Consider the following 27,905-nt stretch of genomic DNA (forward strand, 5'->3'; position numbering starts at 1 on the left):
TCCTTTTGTCGCAAGTATTTCACTTAGTCGTTTTCAATCCGATTTACAAATCAGGTCGGAGAGCGCAACGGACGGAGTTTTCTTTTACCGGATCTTAATATTTATCCGAGGCCAGAAGAGAGCGAAAGGACAAGAGCAGCTTCGGGAAAACTAAAAAATTGAATTTCACGGGCGCGCCTGCTTCTCGTCGGCGACAATGGTCGCGCCTTTCATCGGGATTGTTTCGATAATTGGATTAGAAGCCGCCAGTATCTTCGGCGGAGTTTACTAGAAAGAGAGATAGAAGCTTTCGCAACTGTTTCATAACGCGCCCGGAATTCTAAATCCGATTGTTTGCGCTGTCTCGGGCTTACGTTCGGCTTTCTTCAGTTCTTTCCTTTGTTGTGGCCGTCATCGCATTTACGTGGTACTTACAATAATTTTCAAAATAATTTGACACATATTTAATTTTTATAATTATTTTGTATTTTCATTCGTATATTAAGCTCGAATTAATTACCTGTATTAATTAATGAGACTTTAATTAATGAGGTAATTAAAAAATATCCTGTTATATATTATTACTATATTTGCATATTTTATTGAAAAAAATAATATAAAAATGGGTTCATTGTCCATTAGGGGTATTATAGAAGGGTTAATTAGGCTGTGCATTGGAATCATGTATGGAATGAAGATTGATTATATGCGTCGATTATGCATGTTAGTCCACTCCGCAGTATGTTAACATAGTAGACACGTCTCACACAATATAGTGATCCATGTAATTTGCAATAGCTTTGCCGGAGCGCTATCGTTGGAGAATTAATGTCACAAACTTTAAAATGCATTCAATAACTTTTTCTAACACATACATACGTAGGCACTTTTTAATATTTATATCGAGTTCAATTACTCCATTTACATTTAACTACAACTGTTTGATTTTGGGAATCATAGAAATTTAAATGTTTTGTTAACATATTTGGAGTTTGTTCTTGCTATTTTTATTTTATTGCTCAAGATGTTAAATATAAAGTTATAAATTGCTTAATTTTTAGAACTATTCTAAAAATGTTTAAATGCAATTTAAAACAATTTTTAATAATAGCATGAGAGAGTTATATCAGAGAAAATCATAAAATACGATAAATTTATTAATTATAAAATGGACGAGATGTTATAATGTAAATGTATGTATTAGGTCTTAAACTTAATTCCTGTCGTTTTTCGTCCCAAAATTGATTTGTATCGAAGGGAAGATGAATGAATACCTCAATCAAAGTAATTTCCTCCATTTTCTACTTTATTATTAATTAATAATACTTTATTAATAATACTTTGATTAAGGTATTTCCCTTCGAAACAAATCAATTTTGGAGACGAAAAACGGCAGGAATTAAGTTTAACACTTAATACATTGTCGCAGAACATTTTATATAAAAATTTGTTTATCTTAGTTTCCGTTCAATATTTATTTCGCTGAAAAATGTAAAGACTTTTTATATTCGAAATTTCATGATATTTCATCTCATCAAAATAGAGCGCAATACTCCTAGAGATTCATCTTCCTTTTCCTCGCGTACATGCTATTTCCAGTGTGAATTTTCTCATCTTTGCAAATTCTCTCTCCCTTCGATATACTCTTCTTTCAATTTATCTACATTTCTACTTCGTACTATCTGATTCCGAAAAAAAAAATTCAAAGCATATCCTCGCAGTTCCATCGTCGTTGATAAAATCCTTCGTCAATTTGTTAGAATAGCGCAAGTTGAACGTTGATAAGGAAATGAAACGCAAAACCGTGGTGAGCACGGGATGAAAGAAAGAACGACAGAGGATTGAAAAAGGTGGTGCGGGAGGGGTCAAATACGCCGCTGCAAACGAATCTGATTATGGTGCGACCACGTTTCATTCGATGTTACTGTCGTACGACGAATCGCGATGAGCGCTATTACCTTTTGTCTCTTTCATCTCGTCGGGCACTCGAAGAAATCGACTTTCCCGCATTTCTTCGCATTGGCTTTGTACGTACTTCTGTTAGACGTTATTTGGTATCAAGCGAGAGAGAGAGAGAGAGAGAGAGATAGGGGAGGGGGGGAGGGAGGAAGAGAGAGCAGTTCTGCTGTTACGTCGAATGAGAAACTTTGTGATTGATAAACGGTTGTAATGTTTTCTGCAAACCAGCGGACTAGTTGAATTCGCTGGCGAAAAATATAAACTGCTACGAAGTTGTTTCGATTTTAGTACACGCAGTTAGATAATAATGCCGTCTCTCTCAGACTTCTCACCGAAATCCAGTGTGACTCTTTTGGTTCAAAGGATTCCGTATTAATTATATGGAAAATTGGATCTAGGTAGAATGAATTGGTTCTCATATTTATACTGTAACTCATAATGTGTGTGGTGAATAGAAAATTATATATCTACACTCAAATAATGGATATTATATTGACTCAAATAATGGATATTATATTGACTCAAATAATGAATATTTAATACAGTAGATATTTTTTAAGACCATAATGTGAATACACAATAAACCAGAAATAAAGGACCTAAATGGTCAAATAATGATAATTTTTGAGCTACAATGGATCAAAGATTAAAATTTGTGTATCTTTGATACATCACATCAAGAATTATTCATTATTTGAGCCATGTGTATAATTTTTTGTTCACACATTATAAGCTACAAGATATGTGAAAAAAGTAACTAATTTTACTGAGACTTATTTTTCCATATAATTAGTGTGGAATCCTTTTCAATCATATTGTTTGGATCAATGATATATTAAAAAATTCTAAAGAATGAAGAATGAAAAATTTTCACAAAAAAGATCTTATATTATCAGACGAAGACATATCAGAGAAAAGTTTTTAAATGATATATTTGGAAATAAATTTTATATTTTGGATCAAATAATTCCGAGCGGACTAGCAGGGTTAATATTATCATATCGAATATACAAATTTTTGAGGAAATTTTTCAAGAAATTCGAAGAGTCATGCGTGTGTTTTATGATCGTGCTTTTATGTTCTTTACGTCGCGCATTGAGTTTGCAGAACGGCTTCTTACGCTCCGACGACATAATCGCGTAAAACGCAGAACCTCTCGCTGAAGCGAACGAGCGATTATTATCGTCGCAACGAGCTCTCGGCTTTATCTATTGCTCGCTTTCTCTCGCTCGTATAATTGAACGAGAATCATTCATATCATATATCAAACGCTCTTCCTTTCTTCTAGCGTCGCTCGATAGCCAGGGGCTTGTATATCATAGCACTATAAAAAAACACGATGCTCAGGCAACGACACAAAGCGGAGTATGCTATAAAATTATGAAATCTGTAGGTGTCAGGAGATTGCCTCCGTTAGTAATAACGTGACGATGAGTGTTTTTTATCTTTCATAAAAAAAGTTATACGTACATACGTGGTAAAAAAAAACTAAACGAGAGAATGTTGTCAACTTTTCGTGAGATATGACGAGACTTGTAAAGACAGAAGAAAAGTACCTCGCATATATAATTCTCGTTTACCGAAAAATTTGAGAAATTGACGATAATAAAACTAGCAATATTATTTCTATTTCTTATGATAAGATTTAAATATTCACGGAACATTTAATAAATCTATTCATACTAATAGAACGTATCTTGACTCTCTGTCTCGCTTTCTACGATATCTTGATACTAATCTCGAAAACGAATGTTTAATGGATACATGTAATTTCTTTCTTTCTCCTATAAGAATATTGATGATACTAACGATACTTTTATTTTTACTTTAAAATACTTGTCGATGTCTCTGTAAATCGTTGTGATGTTGTGCTTTTAACCCTCCTGGTCTGTTCAAATTTACTATATGATTATATTGTTTATTGGGTCAATGTGGTTAAAAGGCTCTGCAAAATAAAAAAATTTAATAGAAAAAATATCTTAATATATTAAGTGACAATGTCAACAAATGCCAGAGAAAAAATTTTTTAATAATAAGAGTCGTAACATGGAGCATATAAGCCTAGTGCTGGATGTCTGTCTAATTTTTCTTTATTTAAAAAATAATATATTTATAACGTTTTCGACTATTTATTTGGTCATCTTCAATATATAAAATTACTTGCCATCAACAATTTGACATTCGCTGTAATCAGTTACAGATAAATGGTCGAAAACGTTATAAATACATATATTATTTTTGAAATAAAAGAAAATTAGGCAAAGACATCCAGTATTAGGCTTATATGCTCCTTGTTACGACTCTTATTATTTATAACTAAAATCTTTGCTGATTATATTGTATTTTTTAATAAAATAATATAGGATATTAGTAAGGATATCAATAATAGACCAGTAGGATTAATAAGAACATTTAGTTTTATATTAAAATAGTTTTTTTCTCAATATTATTTGACATATCCTCAAATTATGCCATATTTCTGTACGTCATCTCTATAGCAACCCTACAGTTGCATACAGTACATTGTCTGTTGGATGCATCTGCGCTTGATGTACTGACGAGTCTATCGTGCTTGATGCGCAATGCATTCGGACGAACAGACATTGTAGTACGTTTCCCGATGCTGCAAGAAAGCGCAATTTTTCGATACCAGAAAGAAAGTGCAATTTTGCGATGCTGAAGAGAAAGCTGAATTTTTCGATATTGAAAGGAAAGTCCATTCAACGCTCCGAATGCGCTGCCTCTGTGATATTAAATATACAATATTCTCAAATATATGTGTTGAACATTGTAATATACATATTTATTTATTATGTTTATTTGTTTCGTATAAAGTAACATGACGTTGAATTCAAAATTAATTTAAATTATAAAATTTAATGAACTTCAATATAAATTCTCTAATTTGTTCACATATATCATATATAAAGTAAGGGTTGAAATATTTGATATTCGGATTATACGTAGGCGTCTAATAGTGATTTCTAATTTTGTATTTGGTTAATAAACGATCCAAGTGCGAACGAGCAATCGCGCGCGCGTGTTTCCGCATAAGGTGATTTCGCTAATTTCGGATTTCCATCGCTGCGAGATCGCGCAAACACGGGCTCGCCTAGTTCGTTTTGTGTAAAACGATAGTATACATACCGTCTTATGAATTACGCTACGGAGATGGAGATGAATTATGAATCGGATATCCGAGAGGAGAACTGGAATTTAGATTGCAAACTTGAATTGTGCAACTGTGGTGTTCTTTGGTGAAGCAAATTATTTAAATTTCAAAAAGCTGCATATATGTATAACAAAATTCATCGTTCGTCCGACATATTTTGCATACAAAATAATTGAGATAAATTTGGCAACCTTCATACAAATGATTTTAATCATTATTATTAAATTGTCGATGTAATAATCTCAAATTATGCAGTAGTTTAAAATTAGGAAAGAGAATAACTACTTTGAAAAATTATTACATATATTAAAATATTTAAAAATTCATTAATCATGAGTATTATAATTACACAATCGAATGAATATAATTATACGATTATAAAATTAAAATTATGAAGAATCGAAGCGGCTCAACGTTTTTAAAAAAACAAATAAAATTAAAGGAGCTACGAGCCTTTGTCAATTATGTAAATAATTACTAAGCAGACATTTCCACCTCCGACGAGGTTATTTTCAATGTAGATTATCGATAAATTTGACCAAAATTATTCGCAAACTCACAAAACTGAAATATTACGCAATTATCGCATGATTGATACGTGTATTAATACGAATACCAGGGTCGCAGTTAAGACTCCTTCTCTTCTGCTTAGAGTTGGGCATGTATTTGAAATACTTTTATTTAAAACACAATATATGCAAATTTTGAATTTTTTGTTTTAACGGATCACATAAAAGTACTATGTATTTTGTGAAACTCAATTAATACTAGAATGTAACTGCCTATTACGGTCGGAGCTGGATCTTCGTTGCTTTAAATAATTCAATCTTGAATTACTAATATATACTATATATGTACTTGCATATAAACCATATTGTAATTTTTTTCAAACTGCGCGCCGAATTGTTTTTCCGGATTAAATAAACGCAATTAAAACTACTCTAATAATCGCGAATTAAATTGACAAGCAATTTTAATAATTTGATGCTACCATCAAGCATCATATATTATAAAGATGTTAGTCTATAAAAACTATTGATAAATTTATTGCGAAAAATATTACCTCGGCCGGGACTTGAACCCGGATCTCTTGTAAACCGTACGAGCGTCCTGAGCCATTAGACTACCGAGGCCTTAGTAATATTCTTCGCAATAATCGGTATACTAAGGAAACAACGTCTTTCTTTCAGGCGACGTAATCTAAACGTATTTTGTCGTATCTAAAATATAAATAAACGTATCTAAAATCTTACGTATTTTGTATTTAAAATCGAAAGTATTTGTATTTAATATTTGTATTTAAAATTGAAACCTTTTTGTATCTTGTAATTCAAATAATAAGGTTGATTATATCAATGTTAGTATTTGAAATACACAATACAAAATACTTTTATATGCTCCCATGAAATACAAAATACAAAATATTTTCGGGTACTCCGAACAAACACAAAATACAAAATATAATTATCTTACTAATACTGTTTTTCAAATAAAAGTATTTCAAATACATGCCCATCTCTGCTTCTGTTGAATATCTAAGCCAATAGCGCAGTTGATACTCGCTACGCACGATTATTTGTCCGTTGGATGCATCTGCGCTTGATGTACTGACGAGTCTATCGCCTATCTAACTTTTACAAAGAGAGAGCAAAACCGATGTTTCGACTGAGTTCTAATATGTGAAAAAAAAAATGGTTCTTGTAGTATTACCTATATTATTTCAAAGATGAAAAACTAGTTCAATTTCACGATTTTGTTTTGAAGCGTGTAATATTTGCAGAGAATCTTTCTTCTTCGTATGCTCTGCATACTGTTTTGACTATTTCTACAAGTTCGGTCATTTATTAAACGATGTCTTACTGGGTTGAAAAGCTAGTTCTCATAAGCGACGAGAAAGTAACATATCTGGTACAAATAAATTTGCAGAGAGGCAGATGTCAGGCATGAAAGCCGTGGAAATTTCGGGATAGCGGAAACTGCCATCTCTTTTTGCTAACCTACCCTTTCGACGATGTTTACCCGCTTCGAATTACCGTCCAGGAGTACATTGAAACGCAGACCTTATCCGCCTCGAATTCCATGTGCATACCTGATTTTCTGTAGAGTAGCACAATATATTGTCTACTTGAACGATTCCCGTACGAATAATAGCCCGTTACTGTATAAGAATATAAAGCAAACCGATTTTTCTCTCTTGCGAGAAAAGTTTTCGCTATTGAAACGTATACGGTTTTGCGATCTACTTGGAAACTATTTCGAAAGAGTTAGTTTACAAGAATTATAAATGAACCGGCCGATACGGATCGTAATTCGAGTCAAACGAGAGAAAAATAAATTTGCTATTTTCTGAAATCGTTGAGAAGAGATATTTTTCTGCTTTTCATTTGGGATTCGGTCGGGTCTTTCAGAGCAGAAGAAAATTAGATAAGAAAAGAATTAGAAATTCTGAGTCTCCATATTTCTTACGTCCCGTCTGGAACCTTGTTATATCTCCCGGCAGAAAGAACCGAAAATCGAATTTCACCGGCACGCGGAATTTTATTTGCGATCTTAAAGCGGATGGCTCCGGTGCCAAGTTACAGATCGGGGTAAACAACGATTTGGCTCGCCCCGGTTGCATAGGCAGGAGAAATAATAGCGATGAAAAGACCTCTCTCGTTCATATGCTTTCCCGTTTCAGCGTCTGGTAAACGAGGGGAATTTTTTCGTCGCTGTTATTCCGCGTTTATGTAACGAGAGTGAGCCATTTCGCGTTGGAAAAAATGTCGCGCGTCCTTTTCGATCACGATGTCTCCTATCCGAGTTTGAAAACGATCGACGTAAGTCATCTTCCGCGTGATGCCGGAAATGAACCTTTTGGCAGAAAGCCCAGATAATCAATAATACCCTTTTTAAACGGCACGCGATAAAACATGTTCGTTAGCACTTTTCGAATAGGAAGTAGGAGGAACAGCAGAAAAATAATCACTAATTTCGATTAGTTTCCATGAACGAGAAAGAAGAAATAGCACTTTGCTAATTCGCTGTTAATGGTACGTCTGAGTTTGAAGTAGTTCAAATAAAGCGAAATAGTCTTCTTGAAAATGAAATGAAATAGTCTTCTTCAGCCAAATAAACTGTTCCTTTGATGTTTTTCTATAGTAAGCTACATTTATTTATTTTTCGCTGCTCGTATTAGCTTTTTTTGTTTATTTTATTGTTGCTTTGTAAAAATGCGCTGTAAAATTATATTTATTAAATAAAACAGCTTACATACGTAGTATATGAATTCACGTAAGAATCATACAAGCATTAAGATCCAGCTAGAACATTTAAGGCTTTGATTTCTATAGTTTGTGTTATCACATGTACGGTCCTATAATATATTATATTATAAAACAGCTTGTTATGCGAGTACTCTTTCAAAAAGGATTTCCGATAACGAGAAAAAATATAATTAATATTTAATTTTATAAAGGACAAAACTTATTGCAACTTTATGCAATATAAAAACAATATTAAGATTAGATCATTAATTTCTGTTCACTCTTCTTAAATAAGATGTTTTAAGACAAGAACAACACATAAATTTAAATTTATTTATTCTTAGGTTTTTAATAAATCTTTATCCAATGTTATAACGCATAATGCTAGCATATAATATTTGGCACAAAACCGATGTCATTTTTTTTTAGATTTATGAACTTTCCATTAAAAAAATATTTCCTCTTTAACAACAAATATAATTGTTTTTATATTAATTTTATTTTATGATAGTATTGTATTCGGAATTTTTTTTAATGAATGCATTCTATAGACAGAATATTTGTAATTGGTATTCTATTTTCATATTTAAAGATTATATTTTAAGATATTTAAGTAAATCAGCGCCCCATTTACTTATTAAAATCACAATCAATCAGTTGAGTTGTTATACGGCGGTCATAGTTCATTTGAGTTTCATCGTAGCAATTAATCGTAAATGTTGGCAAACTGTCGCGCAGTGTTCCCTCGTCAAGTTAAAGTCAAACAAATTGAAATATAATACACATGTGTCAATAAATCGCGTATGTAAAAAGATAGGTTTTTCTACGGAATGTAACGGGATGTAAAACGTAACGAGAAGTGCCGGTATAGTGGCATTTTGTCCGTCATAAAATTAAATATCGACTTTCTTTTCCGAGAAATTTAATTTCACCTCTATCTGACCGTCTAATTACCCATCCTCTATGCTATGAATGCAAATTAAGCCAGGCGCACAGCCTCCGCGATGATCAGGTATGCATCTTTTCGGGAATACCGCCGGGGAATACGGGAGGTCTGTGTTCTCACGGAATAGCCAGGTGCAGCGCCATTATCCAATATGACCTAATTATGATAGTGGTCCACCAACATAGCACCGCCATGCGTTCGCTATAAACGGATCCGCGTAAATCGGTCCTGCGTACACCAGCACCGCACGCCGATATAATACCCTTCTCGTAATAACGACCAATTCGCGTTCCCCGTCCACTATTCTCATACCGCGTTACGTTCCTCATCGCCCGAGAACGTAGACGCGTATGCCGAATCCTATCGATCCGAATCCAAACTGATTGACGTATCGACACCTGTCGCCGCTCCACCACTGACTTTCGCAAAACTTCGCATCGCAATCGGTTACGATTCCCCTCCTCGCGAATCGTGATAAACATGCGCGGTCGACGATTGACAACAAGATGAAAGAAAGCTCGCAGCGTGAACTTTCGATCGCAATCAGCGACGACTGGTATTTCTGACATTTGATGTTAGATTAAATCGCGCCCTGCGTGGTATAACGGACATTGCGAATATAATAAATAATTTATTTAGACTTTAAAGCTTTCTCCTATTATTTATTTTATTACGTTTTTTTTACATTTTTTACATATTAATATGTAGAAAAAATTATAATTAAATTTTTAATATAGAAAAAATATTTATTTAAAAAGATTTAAAGCATATAACGTTTAATATTATATGAAAAATGTCAAGTAGATAATCAGTTAATACTCATTTTAAGTTGTAATTGTTACAATAGATAATCAATGTCACTAGTGATTGTTATGCATATTTAATGCATAAATGTTCGATAATAATTGGAATACATTACGTCTGTTTATTCGACAATGAATGAAATATCGTTTGAAAGCTATTGTTTATCGAAGATAATCCATCTTTATAATGTTCAAGTGTCTTCTTGCAGAGACCAAAGGTGAATAAAGACAGACTAAATTCTGACAATTTTCAAAAGTGATTGACGTATCGACATCTGTTATTCGGTTGATATTATCATTGTATCGTGCAACTTTGATACTTTATCGATTTTTCTGCTATGTACTTTTCTGCTATGTAGATAGATTTGTTACAAACCGATATTTAAACCCATTTTTATTATAATTAAATTAATGGAACTAATCGAAATTTAATTAGGCTATATTTATCATGAATTATATGAAAAAATTTTGGTTAGTAGATTAATTTTTCGAAAAGGATTATAAGAATTTTATTTAACTGCTGTTTCGAAATATGTAATAGATAATATGTAATAAATAATAAATATATAATATATGATATATAATAGAAGTTAAAGAAGTAATATAGCATATTTAAAATTTCGTCAAATATAATGCAGTCTAGTAGTAACATGATTTGGACAATAACGTACGGGACGTAGCTGTAGGCGGTCGTACAAATTCAGTGAGAGACAGGTAACAAGAGGGACAAGTGACGGGTTGGCTGTCATTCTCATTCCTGTGATCCAATATATGATTGATGGATTGACATCTTTAATCGTACCATTTACTCTGATTGGTTCAGTTTTTAATTACTTATTTCAAGGGTAACGATTTTGAGAATTTAATTCAATTTTCCCCACATTTGTTCTTAATTAATTCAATAAATTAATACAGAGAAAAATATAGTTTGGACAACTACTAAAGTAACAACTCTAATAATTTAAGTATTTGCAATTAGTTTTACAAAATATTAAGAACTGAAGTAGTACTGAATACTACATTTTTACAGTACAATACTATATTTTTATGGTATTCGGTATTACTTTAGTTCTTATTACTTTTTAAACTAACTTTTTAAACTAGTTACATGTATTTAAATTTTAGAGTTGTATTTTATAGTTGCCACAACTATTTTCTTCCTCTCAGTGTATAATATAGAATGTCATAATTGATAAAAGAAATTTATCTTTTTCACGCGAGTCAAGACTTTAACGAATTATTATTAAGTATTAAGCGTTTCGTTGGGAACGAGAATAGTTGTTATATAAGATTATAAACTTGCTTTACAGCGAAGCATGATACTTCACAGTTTAAGTGCATTTAATCGTAAAGCAGCCTCTTTCTCTCGAACATATCGAACTTTTCGCCAGTGTTTAAAATTCCATCCGGCAAGGGCGAATATTATCAATAATAAAATCGCAAAGTTTCTAATTAAGTCGCTTACTAATTCTTCGTAAATTGGCAACAATGTTTCATTAACGAAGCACGAATGGTTCGCGATTAATCCGCCACAAGTTGTGCGAACGAGGGAATTAATAGTAAAGAGGGTATTAGCAATAATCAACAGTTTACCGAGGCTGCAACAGTCAGTTCCCAGAGGAAAGCTCGCGTTACATTTTTATTAGCTGATCAGGATCAGGCACAAAAAGATTAAGTCGAACGTGGACGAGGAATTGTGACAAGGTGACAACTGGCAGGGCAATTTCAACGATTGCAATATGCCGGAATGAAACCTTTGAATAATTTCATACCTGTAATTTTGCATCGTTATGAAAGTATCTTATTGAGAAGTAAATGAAGTTACTTCAAGTGCAGATATATCTGTAAAATTTCGATTTGTGACGACCGTTTTTTTTAGCCGAACCTTTTTTCAGTATGCGTTTACAAGTGATTTATTTATATCTTAATCTTATAAAAATAAAAATTTTAAAAATATTATATGTATATCTACTATTATACATTTATTTACAAAAATAAAAAAGAAGTTCTAAATGAATAACATCTCATGAAGAATGGAAGAAGCATTCCATTTTGGTCGTACGTACACATGTATAAATGTAGCTCGCGTTTTAATGATTTTTCACTGAAAATAGTTTCTGGTTATAATATGAAAAGTTTTATAACCAGAATTTTAGTTATGAAACTTTAAAACTCGATAAACACGTTTGTGTAAAATATTTGCGGTAATATAATATAAAGAAAGATAAATGAATATTTTGTTCAAATTAATTCTACGGCTTCTGCCTTGTAAATTTCAAAGTTTTTTCAAAATTTATATTACAAAAGGTTGGGTAATATTGACCGATATGGAACAAGGATTGTTTAAAATATTAGATTCGTGTGGCAACACTTACTAACTTCAATTAATAATCTATGCGTAACATCTCTATGTTGAAAATAGAAACAGTATTGTTTGTGAGTTATTATTCATTTTGTTGTGTAGCTACTGTTTATGTCGGCACGGAGTTAATTTCACTAACCAATAACATCATTAAAGATGTATTAGACATATTTTTAAAACATTCAAAAAATTATGAAGAAATTAGTTTTATATTAATTGCATTTGAAAGTAGTAAACAAATTTAGCGGCGATTTTCTACATGAATAACAAATTATTTCAATAAGAAATAGATATGTGTGCTTTAATGAAAATATTAAAATAATGAATAAATCTGAATTTTTTAAATTTAAATACTTTAAATATACATATATTCAAGATAATTTATAATATAATATAATATTTCATTGCGATGCAGAAATTAGTTTTGTAAAATATTTGTTCTGTAAATAAACAAAATTTTTATTTATTTATTTACAGAATATAATTAAACATCATTAACGTAAACAGACAATTACGATGAAATTTTGCGTAAATTATCTTAATTTTAAACACTTCAAATTAATTTATATTAAAAAATTGAGATTTTTCTTAATGTTGTAAAAATAATTTAATTTTTAATAGCATAAAGATAAAGAAATAAAATGTTAGTGAATGTCGCAAAAAATATTAGTGTTTAAGGAGACCAATAAACACAGCGATGAAAAGACTAATTACGTTGTTTGCGGATTTTGAAAACTGAATTCAATATAATGTCGGGCTTATGAAAACTGTGCCAACATTGAAGGAGGTTTTTTTAATAAGTGTGGAGTTTGCATGTTCAAAATAAAAAATAAGAATTTCTCATTCAAAATTTATAATTAATAACATGTTCAAAAAAATTTTTTTTTTCCAATACCATCCTCCAATTTACAAAAACGTTGTAAAATGTAATGGCAATTTAAAAATATAAAAATTTTGGTTATTTTTATTTTTAAAAAAATATGATCAAAAGGTATAACAATAATGTTTTATATCATATACAATGCACATTATATTATATAATATACACATCACAAACTTAGTTTTAAACTTAGTCCGACAAAATGAAGTCTTGAAAAATCTAAAGTATTCGATACCATCCAATCTTCCCCTATTGTTGGAATTCAAAGCATCGATTGGTAACGAGAAATTTTAATATAACTCGAATTTCGACGCGAGGTGCGTGTTAGTCGACGTAATTAGCGCCTTAATAATCGAAGTCTAAAGTTTCCGTTCGACCTTACCGGCCCATTGACACTGGCAGCACCGTTACGAAGTCCGCCAAACTAACCCCCACCCTTCTTTCGACATTCAAATAGTGTCGGTGCAAACTTATCCAAGTTGCGACTGCAGCTCGAGCTAGGTAGAATACGTAATGAGTACGTGGGCTCTTGACTTGGGACTATTATATATCGGACCGGCCCATTATGACTAATCGCTCGGTATGCTTCGCTATCGAATCGGCTTGGGCGAATATTCGCGTGGTGAATGAAACTTACACACACATACGATAATTACAATTATACAGCCATGTGCAAAATTTAAGTACTTACAGTTTTATTGCATTTTACGAATATTAAATATTTCGGCGAAAAAAATTTTAGAGGAATTTTTGATCACGCATTTTAAAGCGTAAAGATAGGGTTTTAAATCTGCGTTTGTGTGAATCTTTTGTTTACGATATTTTGTTCCCAAGTTATATAAAATTGAAAAATAATATATTTTTGCAATATTTTTATTTTACTTTAAAGCGCTATTATTCAATGAAACATTAGCAAACAAAATTTAATATGAAAGTATTTGATAGTAATAAGTTTCTTAAGTTTTAAAATCCTTTTCGAATAAAATTTGTATGATAATTTTTTGCAAAGATACTGTATCTCTTATTATGTGAAATTTTATTGTGTAAAAACTTATTTTTTCTAAAATGTTTTTCAATTTCGAAATTAAAAAATATACGGAAAAAAGACAAAAGAGAAAAAAATGTTTGCTATAATGCGCTTAACTAATCATATAAATTTTTTCAAAATTTTTTAAAAGCCTTATTCGATCATTAATTTTAAAAAAGTTTTTACATATGAAATTTCACATAATAAAAGATATTTTTCTGAAAATTTATCGTACACATTTTTTTTTTCAAGAAGCATTTTAAAGCTTAGAAAGCTTACTTTTAGATACTTTCATATTAAATTTTGTTTGCTGATATTTTATTGAACTGTAGCCCTTTAAAGTAAAACAAAAATATTGTAAAGATATTATTTTTCAATTTTATGTAACTTAGGAACAAAATATCGTAAAAAAAAGATTTAAACGCAGATTTAAAGCTCTATTTTTACGTTTTACAATATAATCGAAAACCTCTGAGATTTTTTTACCGAGATATTTAAATTTTCATAAAATGCGAGAAAATTGTAAGTCTAATACTTTTGCACATGGCTGTATATAACTTGTTATGAATTTATATTCGAATAAATGTGAGTTTGCTCAGATCTGAGAAATATTTTTGATAAATATAGAACGTACATAATAACGAGAAATCGCTTAAAAAACAAAAAAAACAAACAAAATTATATTTTTACATTATTATAAGTACATTTTGCTAATCATCGTCGTAATATTTAACGGTGCGTTAATAGAAGAGATCTTACAACCGCCTAGACTACTTAACGTTCAATTGAAGTGCGGATCAAGTTCTTACTTTATACTACTTTACGTCGCTCATCGTGAAACGCTCATCTTTTCTCACACGGGATCGAAAATTCTTAGATAATTTCTTGTCACGCGATCATCTCTCGTGAAGTGGCCACTCACTCGGGGCACGATCTAATTTCTAGCTTAATCTCGAAGGCACGGTGCGATAATGGGACACGATGTGAATACGAACGGTCATACGCGCAGTCAGGATGCGAGGAGGGCGAAGGCAGAAAGCGCAAGGGGAGAGTTTAGGTATTGATGATTCTCTCTCTATAGCGACGTATTAGCGCCACGATTGCCGCCAGCAGCCTCGGCCTAAGTGAATGGCTCTGCCGAGGGCTTTGCTGATTATGGCGTCGCCATTGATCCAGATCGAAATTGGCTTGCCTCTGTCATGGAACGTGCCCAGAGGACCATTAATATCCTCCGCGGGCCAAGAGCGAACGGGCGCGACGCCCGTATCGATGACGGAGATGAGAGGAAGAGACCAGCTTAATCGCAAATATAGCCGCAGATCGAGGTGTGAAGCCCTTCTCGGCGCTGTCGGGATATATCAGCTCATTGAGCGATTTAATAATTAGCATCCAATCGCTTCTCGTATCTGTTGAGGGTTTCTCTTTAACACCAGAATATCTCTCTCTCGCCGATAGTACTTTTTTAATTCCAATAAATGTCTCAATTTTTTTTTATTAGATATACCTACAATACAGAATATTGAAAATATGTGAATATAATAGAAATAATTCTAACGATAGAGGAAAGGAGGAGATTATGAAATAGGTAGGAGGTTGTTGAATACTATGATATCTTGTATAATTTGCATTTTGAGAATTGTCAACATTATTTCTTCATAGCCTACTTAAATATTATAACATGACCATTGATCATTAGTGTTTATTGCGTTGTAAAAGTAATCTCTTAATTCAGTCTAACTTGAATGTGGTTTTTACATGATATAATAATACAACTGAATTAAATTTGAAATGTATGTATTTAACGTGTAAAGTTGTACTACATATTAATTATGCACATTTCAGTTTTGCAAGTAGCAGACAGTTTTACAGATGTGTACTCTTCACGTAATTTTGAGAAGTATGTTTATATTAATTCTGTAACTTCAATTTAGTTTAAATGTGCTTTAAAATGATATTTAATTAAATTAAATTAAATTTGGTAACGAAAAGCACATGTAAAATTATACTATGTTCTAATTGGTAGTATATTTCGTATTCTCACTCTTATTTCACAACCATTTTTTTCCTTCTTTAATGTTTTTAAAATTACGTTTGTTCTGTATATATATCCGAAAAATTTCTATACTATAACTGGTATTATTTCATGACTAATTTTGTATAAAAAGTAGTTATGTCGCATAAAAATGTATTAAGTTATTTCAATAAAACAAAATAGTATTCCATACCCCTCACCTTTCCTCTACAAATATGATAATTAAATTATTTTTTAATCGAAGCAAAGATAAAAAATTATAAAATTGACATCTTCGGCAGTTGTAACAGAATACCGTCGACAATTTTAAAGTGTTAAACTTTTAATTATAACTGTATGTAAAGAGATAAAAAAAGACTCGAAAAGACCAAACTCTCTCTCTCTCTCTCTCTCTCTCTCTCTCTCTCTCTAGCAGAAAGATACTTAAACTTGAATAATATTTTATTTGGAAAAGTACAGAGAGAATATTTAAAAAACATGTCTTCTGTAAAAAAAATAATATTCTCTCTGCACGGTATTTTAAAATATACATCATTAATATATAAAAATCCGATTTTACATCCGTATTAATTTTTTAAATATGTGAAACACATGTTAAGTTAAATATGTGAACGCAACAGTTTTTTTACGATTGCAAAATATAAAAATATAGTAATTTTTTTTAATAATAAAAAATATGTTGGTTCTGACACATCCAAAAAATATAAAATATACATGTATTATTGACATTAAAGTATGTTTTTTTACATCTTAATTTCACGTTCTAATTATAACGCACTTTTATTAGCCCAATTGATTACCTTAACATTTGTTTGCAAATATAGGTATATATATTTATATAAAGAAATAATTTTGTGTAATATTACAACATTTATAGACAGTTTCAGCAACTAGATTTCAGTCTGTAGGAGAAAAAAAATAGATAATTTCCGACGCATTCTTATACAGTATTAAATATTTTATTATACTGAGAGTTGCTGACGATTGTAAATAATCCGATCGTCTTTAGCGTTAAACTATTAATAATAAAAAGAGTCGACGATAAATTCGTCTACCATTGGGAGAATGACAGTCTATCACTTGTCTGTCGGCGCGATTAATAAATTGTCAGGATTAAAAGGGTTCACGATCAGTAATAAATGCACCGTGCCCGGAGATTGGATTTGACGTAAATCGGTAAAACTGGAGTGAAATTTTCACACACTCTCGATAGTCTCGAGCGTGTTCGTTTGCACTTCTATTTTATCCCCTTGTCGTCGCCTGATTAATGTGGATTACAGCAGACTAGAAAGAATAAGGATACTCTGTATTTGATCGCGCGAATTACATCGGGGGAATATAAATTTATGGACTAACACACTGTGTAGCGTGTTGCCTCGACACGAGTAACAGGTTATAAATATCGAATCGGGTACAAACGCCATTTCATTTATCCATGAAATTTTCCGATATAGATAAATTATGCAGCATCGGAAATACGCCAATAATAGCAACGGATTAATTTAGATCATTTACGTGCCTTTATGGTTTCGCTTCTACATCGCTTATTGCTCTTTTCAATCTGATGAATAACTTATTTGCGAAATAAATATTCTAGTGCTCGTTTACCGTCAAACAGAAATATCTAATTTTTGCGTCGAAATGATTCAAAATAGGTGTAATTATTTCGCCAATCAAATCATCTAATTAAGGTAAAGTACGTTGTGCGAATATGCAATCTTCTATTTCAATTAATTTAATATATTTTAATATAGTCTTTGAAGAGTAAACTAACAAGCATAAATACCTATACACATTTCTAATAACATCTCTCGTTTACCAGTGCACCCAGACAATACGCAAAAAGAGACATGGGACATTAAAGACACTAAAAAAACGTCTTAAAGATATTTTTTAAAAGACATCTTTAAAACGTCTATATGTTTCGATTTTTTATTTTTCGTTGTTTTATATGGGTATTGTATACAATATAAGATGAAAAAAAAAGATAATTATATATAACAATAATAATAATAAACATAATAAATTATTACGTTCTACTTTATATAAAATACTGATTTTTAAATACTAGTTTGTCGAATATAGTATTTAATAGCGATTTTTTTTTATTAAGAATTAAGTAAAAGTGTGTCTGACGAAAAATAACGTTATAAGTAAAGATAACACCGCTTTTGATAATTGATCTTTTCCTGCTCAAAGGTATAATATGGCTATATCCACGTTTATCGGCTAATTGAAGTTTTCAAAGGTAATCATTTACCGGATTGAATTAAAAATTGAGTTGCTGGGGATCAAAGAAACCTATTTTCTACTGCTCAAACACCGCAATGGATTCTATACATTGGCTATTATTGGTGTCTATCTCACTGCATATATACGGTTCATCCTTTTTTTAAAATCACGTTCACCAGATAAACTAACAATTGATATTTTCATAGAGAAAGTATAATCGAGAAATTATTTTTTTAATTTGTGTATATATTTTTGAAGTTAAATCTGTTGGAAAAAGAAAATAAAATTTCTCAGCAATTTAAAAATTACTAAAATTTATCGGAGTGAAGGTGCACGGATTTTGGCGAAATTTTTCGAGAAAGTGCTTCTAAAATGTGTTTCTCGATACCGGGAATCAATTTTCGTTGTCGGTATATATCTTTTTCGGGACACCTCATGGACGCGGCGATGAAGGCTCGAAGTAGATGATGCTTCCTTCCTCCGTCTGTATCTGTCGATTGCCAATATCTCGGCAAGACGGCAAGAGACGGCGGGATCGAACAAGTAGGATTCTTGGTTCCGATAAGAGTTAGTGCTCACTTGTTGACCCGCTTCGACGATCGTAACTTATCGAGATACAAGACTGACGATTGAGAGAAACGACGTGTGGCCAGACGTTGAGAGTCTCGGATTTATCGAGAGGTCTTTCTTAATAACATCGCACGCACGAAGATTTTTATGGCGTGTGCGATAGATCACATGACACATCAATGCGGTTTAGTGATTTTCAGTTAGACATTTAACTGATTTTTAGCGGTTTCGAAAACTTGCGGCCGATTAAGTGGTTCGTATCTCGCCGACGATTTATATCATATTGTTACGACACTCGATTCGTCAAGAGTTATCACACTCAGAGAAAAACATAGCGATGACAACTACAGTGAGAACAAAAAGTATTCGTACAAGGAAATTTTCTATAAAAACAAGTCTTATTTGTAGAAAATAAACATTAATTAACAATTTTATACAATGAATACATTCTACACGGAGAGAATTTTTTCTTAGAATTTATCCTGAAAATATGACAATCGTGGGACAACATTGTATTTCGAAGAATTTTAATATAAATCTCTCTCATTCATTAATAAAACTACAATAAAGTATAAAATAAGTTATCAATTTTACTGAAGTGCATGGTAAAAATCTTTAAAATATTGTATTGTACCACAATTACCATATTTTCAGGCTAAATTTTAAAAGAAAATTCTCTCCGTGTATTCTTACATTAACAAATAAGCTTCGCACATATTCTTGATTTTAGAAGTTAAATATCTTGACTGTATAATACGGATACTTTTTGAGCATCCAAACAATACAATTTTTAATTTTTGCTTATTTTTCAGACGACATATTTTCTATAATTAATACTTATCTTTTTGGTATATATATATATATATATATATATATATATAATTTTAAGCAACATACAGTCTATTTTATTCTTTATGAATAAATTATTATCCAGCAAGAGAGAGAGAGAGAGAAATGATCGTCAATTAAACGTCGAATCGACGTGAAATTGGTATTGAAATCATCGTATCGATATTGATTTAAAATCAATTCGATGACTCATTTCTCACTGGAAAATATTTATCGATATTTACTTTTTAAAAATAAAGTTTTTTTAAAAAATATTTTCTCTGTACGAATACTTTTTGCACTCACTGTATATAAGTTTTATGTAGAATGTACTAAAGAAGCGCTCCAGATGATGTAGGTAATGTACGGCAGCATTAATAAATATTGCACACACATGTACACGAAAGATTAATAACGCGAACTTAGATTGGCCACGTCTGGAGCCGTCTTTAGTTAGAACAAACTATTTTATAATTGCAATAACTGTAAAATAGTTGAACTATGTACACGGAAAGAACCATTTTGCAGAATTAAGTATTTAAAAATTTAATTAAATACGTATCTGAAAATAATTCTATTGGACCATCAAAATAATTACGTAGTAATCTCAAGAATGATGAGCAATATTGTAAGAAGTTTCGACATTCTGGCAATCAGTGAGCGACCTACATGATTATTTTGAGGTTCCAACAAAATTATTTTCAGTTTTTTATATCTGTATCTATAGCTAAATTTTTAGATACTTCAGTAAAATTATCCTTTCCATATATATTAATTCTGCATAAATATAAAACTTATATACTTTTGTCACCTTTATATATAGTTGTTATTTGTCTTTTTCTCTGAACATATGACAAAGAATTCACGATCGAACTGGATAACTCTCTATAGTAGTTCATATAGTGCTATTAATCGCTGATCAGCGTTACGCCAAGTAGTGTCGCACAGCAAGTAAATTTTCTGTTTCATAGTTTGCTTGCAAATCATCGTTAGGCATTTCGACTCATCGTTTGGCATGATCCGATTGGGTTGCGCGCGCTCGCGTAGTCGAGTAGAATTATAGACGCAGTGCGCCGGCCAATGCCGATCCGTTACAACGAATAGCTACAGATAGAACCGATAATGAATTGGAATTGTTCGGAAACTGCATAGGCGCTTTAGCAACAACGCGAGTACCGCCGTTTACTACAGTTGCGCACATAGTTATTCCATTCGAATAATATGTTTCGGTAATTGGAGGCTTTTACGTGTGGGTCCAATTGGAATTGCCCATTTCTATGCCAATGACAAGTCTCTTCGGTAAAGTTGGCCTGTCATATTCGGAAACGCTCGCCGCGGCGAGCGTCTTTGTTTAAGTTGGATTGCTTCCTTTGATACCTAATTGCTCGCAATTCAATATCATTCTTAGTACAGGTCGTAAATTCGTTGCATCTAAATAGTTTTGGCCTGTTGAAAACTTTGCAGCGAATTGACGTTAATCTTTTTATCGTGATATAAAGGAATCAAGGCTTATTTAAATGAAACGATTTTCTCTTAGCAAGATCAATATTTTGAATCTGATTTGTCAGCGAAAACGTATTATTATTCCGACATTTTAGTATCCTCTATAATGATAAATAAAAGATTTTACAATATATCATGTGATTAATAAAGAATATTATATTTCCATTGCTTTGATTTTTGATAAAATAATGTGTTTTTGATCCATGAATGTGTGACGTAACATAAATTAACATAGAAATTGCGAGAAGGTACTAAAATGCAGGAATAGAGATGGTGCGCCAAAAAAGCGGAAATAACAACCAACGGAGAGAAAAGGTGGAGAGCAACCTAATGAATGTCATGTTAAATTTACCTGTGCACCGACGAGGCCAGCGCGTAATCTAGGGATGTCCGTGTGACTCCAGTCTGATCTGGCCCATGGGTCAACCCTGCCAAGATCGCTGCTCAGGTTGACTTCGCCAAGTTGATTGTGTACGAACTTTCTGACGTTCCAGGGCAAATCGTTGTGCCTGCAAATTGGAAATATGAGTTTTAACAAAATATTACGTGCAACATGTATAATTTACTAAGAAATATTTCTGGTTGAAAATGAAAGAATCAGGAGATTCTGATCATATCAGAATTTTGATTATATTATCTCAACTAAATTTATAATAGATTCAACTAGAAAATTTTGATTTGTTTATTTTTAGTTAGAATTTTGATTAATGCACTCAAACTACTAATCGAGTACAACAATGCGAAATTGTTTTATTTAAAATTCTTTTATGTCTAAAATTTTACAGTAAAATATTACAGATGTTATCTCTTCTGCAAATTATAATATTTTATTGTGAAAAAAAATTGCCGAAGCCTCGGTCGAATTAGGAAAACGCTTGCATGGAATATGGGAGATCTGGGTTTAAATTCTGGCTGAAGTAATATTTTTTGCAATAAATTATTTACAGTTTTTAAAAAATGCTATAATAGCATAAAATTATTAATATTCTTCTAAGATAATTGCTTGTCAATTTAATATGAGATACAAAATACTCTAGTTTTGTTCATGATTGCGTTTTAAAACTGAAAAAGATTTCGGTACGTGGTTTTGCAGTATTGGATATGTAAATTCATTCTGAAATATTTAAGCATTAAGATTCGCTTTGAAATCGAATATTATTTTTCTTAATTAATTTATTCACGTCCGTCTAATATGAATATTGTATAATATTTTATTTTGTCTATCTAACGAAGTTGTGAAATAGATAATCGGAATCTATGTCCACATTGTAAGATGAACAATTAATGTTTATCAGTTTAAAAATTTGTGATATGTAATTTTTTCTTTAATATTTATGACTGATGAAGATTATAGTCGGAACTTGTTTCGCTTTTTTTTATATTTTAGTACATAATTTATATAGATACTTAATAAGATACTTATTTCTATTTTTAACATTTGCATCATTTGTTCGCGTTTTTGGTTTTTGAATTAAATTTTTTTTGTTATTCTAACAACGAGCTGGATCTTATAATATATAATCCTATATAATCTTTGTAATGTAGCGATGAGATATGTTTTCTATTTAAATATCACAATTATGGAATTATATGCTTGAATAATATGTTTGAAATACATATTGATCTGCATACAGCAATGTTACTTGAGATTAATAAGCAAGATAGAATCGAAATAGGATTTATTCGATTTCGAGTATCTGGGGATTATATCCATATGATTATGTAATGTAATATATGATAGGTTGTAATAATTACTTGCTATTATATTAGTGAGATCGTGTATTCCGAAAACAAGACCATATAACGAGCAATTTAATTTGTATTATTTTTCAAATGTCTTTGCATATTAAAAATATTTATTTTTTTATTTTGGCCGACGGTTATACGTTTTATCGTCAATTCGGTAATAAAAACGCTTACCCGTCGATCAGAGGCACTTCAGTGAGAATCCTCCTGATCACGTCCAGCCTCTGCTGGTGCGTGGCAGGCGCGGATTGTAGTAGAAACGGCAGACAGAGGCCTCCGAGGAGCAGGACGACCACTAGGAGCAGGATAGGCGCCAACACCCGACACCTCCTGCGAGGACTCTCGTCTCTGCGATCCTTGCTGCTGCCGCTGCTAGGCGAGTCCTCGCACGGTGGCGGTAATCGCACGGTGCCGTTGCAAGGCGCCACGTCTGGCAGTTCTGTTAGGCACGTGGTCTGAAAGAAAAAAAAATCCAAAATTGTATGACATTCTGCTTACTTTTCTATTATTGATCTAGTTGAATTATTAATTTCGTTGCAGAGGAAATTGTTATAAGGAATAGAGATTACCAAACAAAGCTGACGTTATTTATCATTATTTTGATGTCAAAATGACGTCAAGTAATGTCAGCTTGTTTGTTGAGTATTAGATTCTTTAACAAGCGTAAAAGAAATATTATGATATACCTGTTTAATTTATATTAGAGAGAACGGTTTTTTTTATAATAAAAGGAACTAATAAGGAGCATACAGCCATAATGCCAGTTATAAGTAGCACAAATATATTCAATTTAAATCAAGTAAACGTTTCGGTCACTATCTGACCATCATCAGTACAATCAAATTTCATATTATATAATATGAAATTATATAATATGTATAATATTATATAATATGAAATTTGATTGTACTGATGATGGTCAGATAGTGAACGTTTACTTGATTTAAATTGAATATATTTGCGCTACTTATAACTGGCGTTGTGGCTCTGTATGCTCCTTATTAGTTCCTTTTATAATTTTAAGCCACTTATTATCTTACGGTTTTATAATATTTTTCAAAAATTTTTCTGAAATCATGTACAGATTTCTTAAATAATACGTTTTTGAGTCTAAAATTTCAAAAATTCACTTTTATCAATTTTTCAATAAACTATTTTAGGCTATTGAACTATTAGGTCATCTATTAAGACGCACATCTATTTTGTAGGTAGCTTTTTCATCAGTTTGGTTGATGTTCAAATAGTAAGTTTGCGAAACAGATTTCATTCATGAAGCAGACAGAATATTTGAGTCAGTTCAGTATATCGAGATATTTGCCTAGTAAATTAATTAATCTGGTTAATAGCCGTGATGGAGATTACATGCTGATATTCAGACGTAAACACGTACGTTTGGAAATAAATAATTACTTATCTGTAATTTCGTGCGTTATAAACGACATTGCAGAAGGTTAATACTTTTCTGGCTAACTGAAGTCACAATATATTTTAATAATTAAAATAAACCGACCGAGTATTGGCAAAAGATTTTAATGAAACATATTCAAACGTATTAATATGATGAAACATTTTATCTTTTACGGTTAAAATTGTAATTTAAGATACGTTTTTATATATTGCATTAAGCATTAATAACATATTTTGACATTCTCGTAATGCATTGAAAACAAATTGCGCTTCTTTCGATTGATATACGATCAAAACATATTGGATGAAAACTTTTTGCTACATATTGATCTTACTGCAGTTGCACGGTGCAATGGTATGTTTGTATACTAAAAGAAAAGTATTGGATATTTCTACGATTATAATTGTATGGTAAAATAATTATGGTTAGAAGCTCTATTTTTACTACTGCTATAATGTTAGTAATAATAATTATTTTCTATACAAGTTCTATACAATAGTTCTATACAAGAGATATATGTACTTTCTAAATCTGAAACAATGGATAATCACTGATATCAATGCCAAGTATGCCACTAGTAATCAGTGAATGAAATGTGAGAATCCTAACCTAGCTGATCTTTATTATGTGATCTAACTAACTTTGTTTTAGTGCATACATTTAATGAATATAGTATTGGGAAATTAAAATTAACATACACAAATATCAGTATTTTAATTATATAATGCTCAAACATTTTTCCTTTTTTAGTTAAACTTAACTGATTATCAGTGCCAAATATGCCACTGAGTAATTAGTGACTATCCACTGATTCAGATTTAGAGAGTATAATTGGTCCCGAAAATGATTATCAATTACAGCTAAATTGTTATTATAATTGCAACAATTTTTTTTTCTCGATGTAACCGGTATTCACAAAATCGTTCCAAATTTTTCAAATACCGTAATGAGTTTCGTAGCTATATAGCAGGGATATAAATTCTTGTCGTCTCACACACGTGCGAGACTTTCCGACGCGAGCGAAACGTATCCGGGCGAAGTTAGACAATCGCGCGTGTTAACGACTATTTAAGTGTCTCTCAGAAAGTGCATTACGTTATAGTGGCGCATGCAGTGGAAACGGTCGGCACGGCGGCTGTAACCTGTCCGCGGAAAAATACAACTACCCGTGGACGGAAGTATAGCCTCGAAGGAGGGTGTTGGATGAAAGGAGGACTCCTCCGCGGCGTCACTGCGACGCTCTGCAGGCAACGCGCGGTAAACTTTTGTTCGCCCTCCTTTCGGCCGCCATAAAACACGTTAACGCCTGGATACGGATTTTCCGCCCGTATATGTACAGCATACAGTGTAGTCGTGTAGACTGTAGAACACAGTCGCGAAAGGTATTGGGATACTTGGCGAGCCTCTGGGAATTTTCTCAGTTTCTACAGTTGCCGTAAACAACTCACCAAGTCATAACTTTCGTGTACACACCCCTTCGCGATAACTCGTGATACCCATCAGATTTCACACGGTTATACAAATCAAATAAAATCGCGGATCCTCGTTGAGACGATTGATTGATACTATCAATGATAAGAGAATAACTTTCCATAACTTTTCCAGTTGTTCGAGTAAAACTTAGTTTGTGTACGTCAACATTTTCGTATATAATACATTAATAAAAATAAGCAAAGAAATCATATTCATTCAAAGCGAGTCCTTGTGTCTAATAATATTTTTGTGTGAATTTGGACGAATTTCAGTTCAAACAAACTACGCGCCGATTATTTGTTGGTATTGAAATACAATCCTGAACTGAAGCTGGAGTACGTAATATCACTAATTAAATTCACAAACAATTTAATAGTATTGATGCTAATGAGCATCCTTTAAACACTGTAGAGAATTTAATATATTAAATTTTAAGTATTTTAATTATTCTTGATTAAGATAGTCAAGGAAACTGTAACAAATTGCGAGCTTTCAACGAGATATTCAACACAATTAAAAACAGAATCAAATAATAATAATTGAAAAGAATAATTGAAAACCGGAATTGAAGATAATCTCGTTATCGCAGATAAAAAAGGTAAAACATAATTGGAGAGGTATAAAGAATTTTTAAAAGGTATAGCAAGTACTTACGCCGCTTCCGATATTTCTTTCGGCGAAACTTATAATATCTCATGCACGTCCTTTTCTATACATAGCTGTTCTAAGTTTAGCGTATTTATGGCATACAATAATGCGAAGAATACAAAGTTTCGCGAGATGCTTGCACGCGGTGGAAGAAGCTTAAACGAGAGCGATGAATGCCGGATGAAGCCGGCAGAATCAACGAGCTAAATCGCAAAAGTTATCGTCGGTATTACCGCGCGAAAGAAACGGTATGCATTATCGTTGAAACGCGAAACAGCGAACGCTATTCTCATTTTTAGCCGTTTCTCCGTTTTCTTATTCACGACTCTGCTCGGTGAGAATCGATTATCGATACTGTGGGTAATTAATAGCTGCATGGAGGTAATGAAAATGAAAGCTATGGACACGCGTCGTTTCCGTGCATATAACTGAGGGAGGGAGAGAGAGAGAGAGGGAGAGAGAGAGGGAGAGAGAGAGGATTCTTCCGATAATACTCGTAATTCATTGTTTAAAATTAAGTCGGGTGATTACAATTTGTTTTCTTCTTTCATTTTCTAAATACAAAAATAAACGAATTTCACTTTATTCATTAAATATCAATGTAAAGGATAAAAAAATTGAAAGTAATCTTCAAAATCGAACACATTTTCTTCCAGCAGTTTAATGGCGGAATAAAGAGAACAATTCCGAGTTTTCGATTTTTTTTTTCATGCGAGCAGTCGCCGACAAATTAATTCGTGCTTTGCCACGCAGGGTACGTAAAGACAATTATTATTACTCGTGATAATAATAATAGGCGACCACCTTTTAGCGCTGCTCCTCCAGAATTTAACGAAAAAGCGAATTCAACGTACTTTTATAACCGTGCTAAAAGTTTTTACCGCGAGCGTAAACGTATTAATTAAGCGTTAATTTAGCGCGTTTAAAAATGAAACGACACATAAGGTGGTTATGCAGATACAAAACACAGAAGATGTAACGTTTTGACTCATTTTTATTTTTCATAAAATAAAATTTCTTTTATTAGCGTAACAGACCATGTCCCTCCAAATATCATTTTCTTTACACAAACTTTGAAAATATTTAAAGATT

At 32.0% G+C, this 27,905-nt stretch overlaps 1 protein-coding gene across 1 annotated transcript in view; it reads right to left on the bottom strand.

Annotated features, from left to right (window-relative positions):
• The window catches only part of LOC108770543 (dipeptidase 1), a 143,647-nt gene that overhangs the window by 52,524 nt on the left and 63,218 nt on the right, over nucleotides 1–27,905 (bottom strand). Inside the window, exons 3-4 of the mRNA XM_018522174.1 lie at nucleotides 23,459–23,739; nucleotides 21,891–22,047 (exon numbers count right to left, since the gene is read on the bottom strand). Coding sequence (XP_018377676.1) covers nucleotides 21,891–22,047; nucleotides 23,459–23,739 — 438 coding nt within the window. The remainder of the gene's footprint in view (nucleotides 1–21,890; nucleotides 22,048–23,458; nucleotides 23,740–27,905) is intronic.

This window comes from Trachymyrmex cornetzi, unplaced genomic scaffold (assembly GCF_001594075.2).
Source record: "Trachymyrmex cornetzi isolate Tcor2-1 unplaced genomic scaffold, Tcor1.1 scaffold129, whole genome shotgun sequence".
Taxonomy (NCBI): Eukaryota; Metazoa; Arthropoda; class Insecta; order Hymenoptera; family Formicidae; genus Trachymyrmex; species Trachymyrmex cornetzi.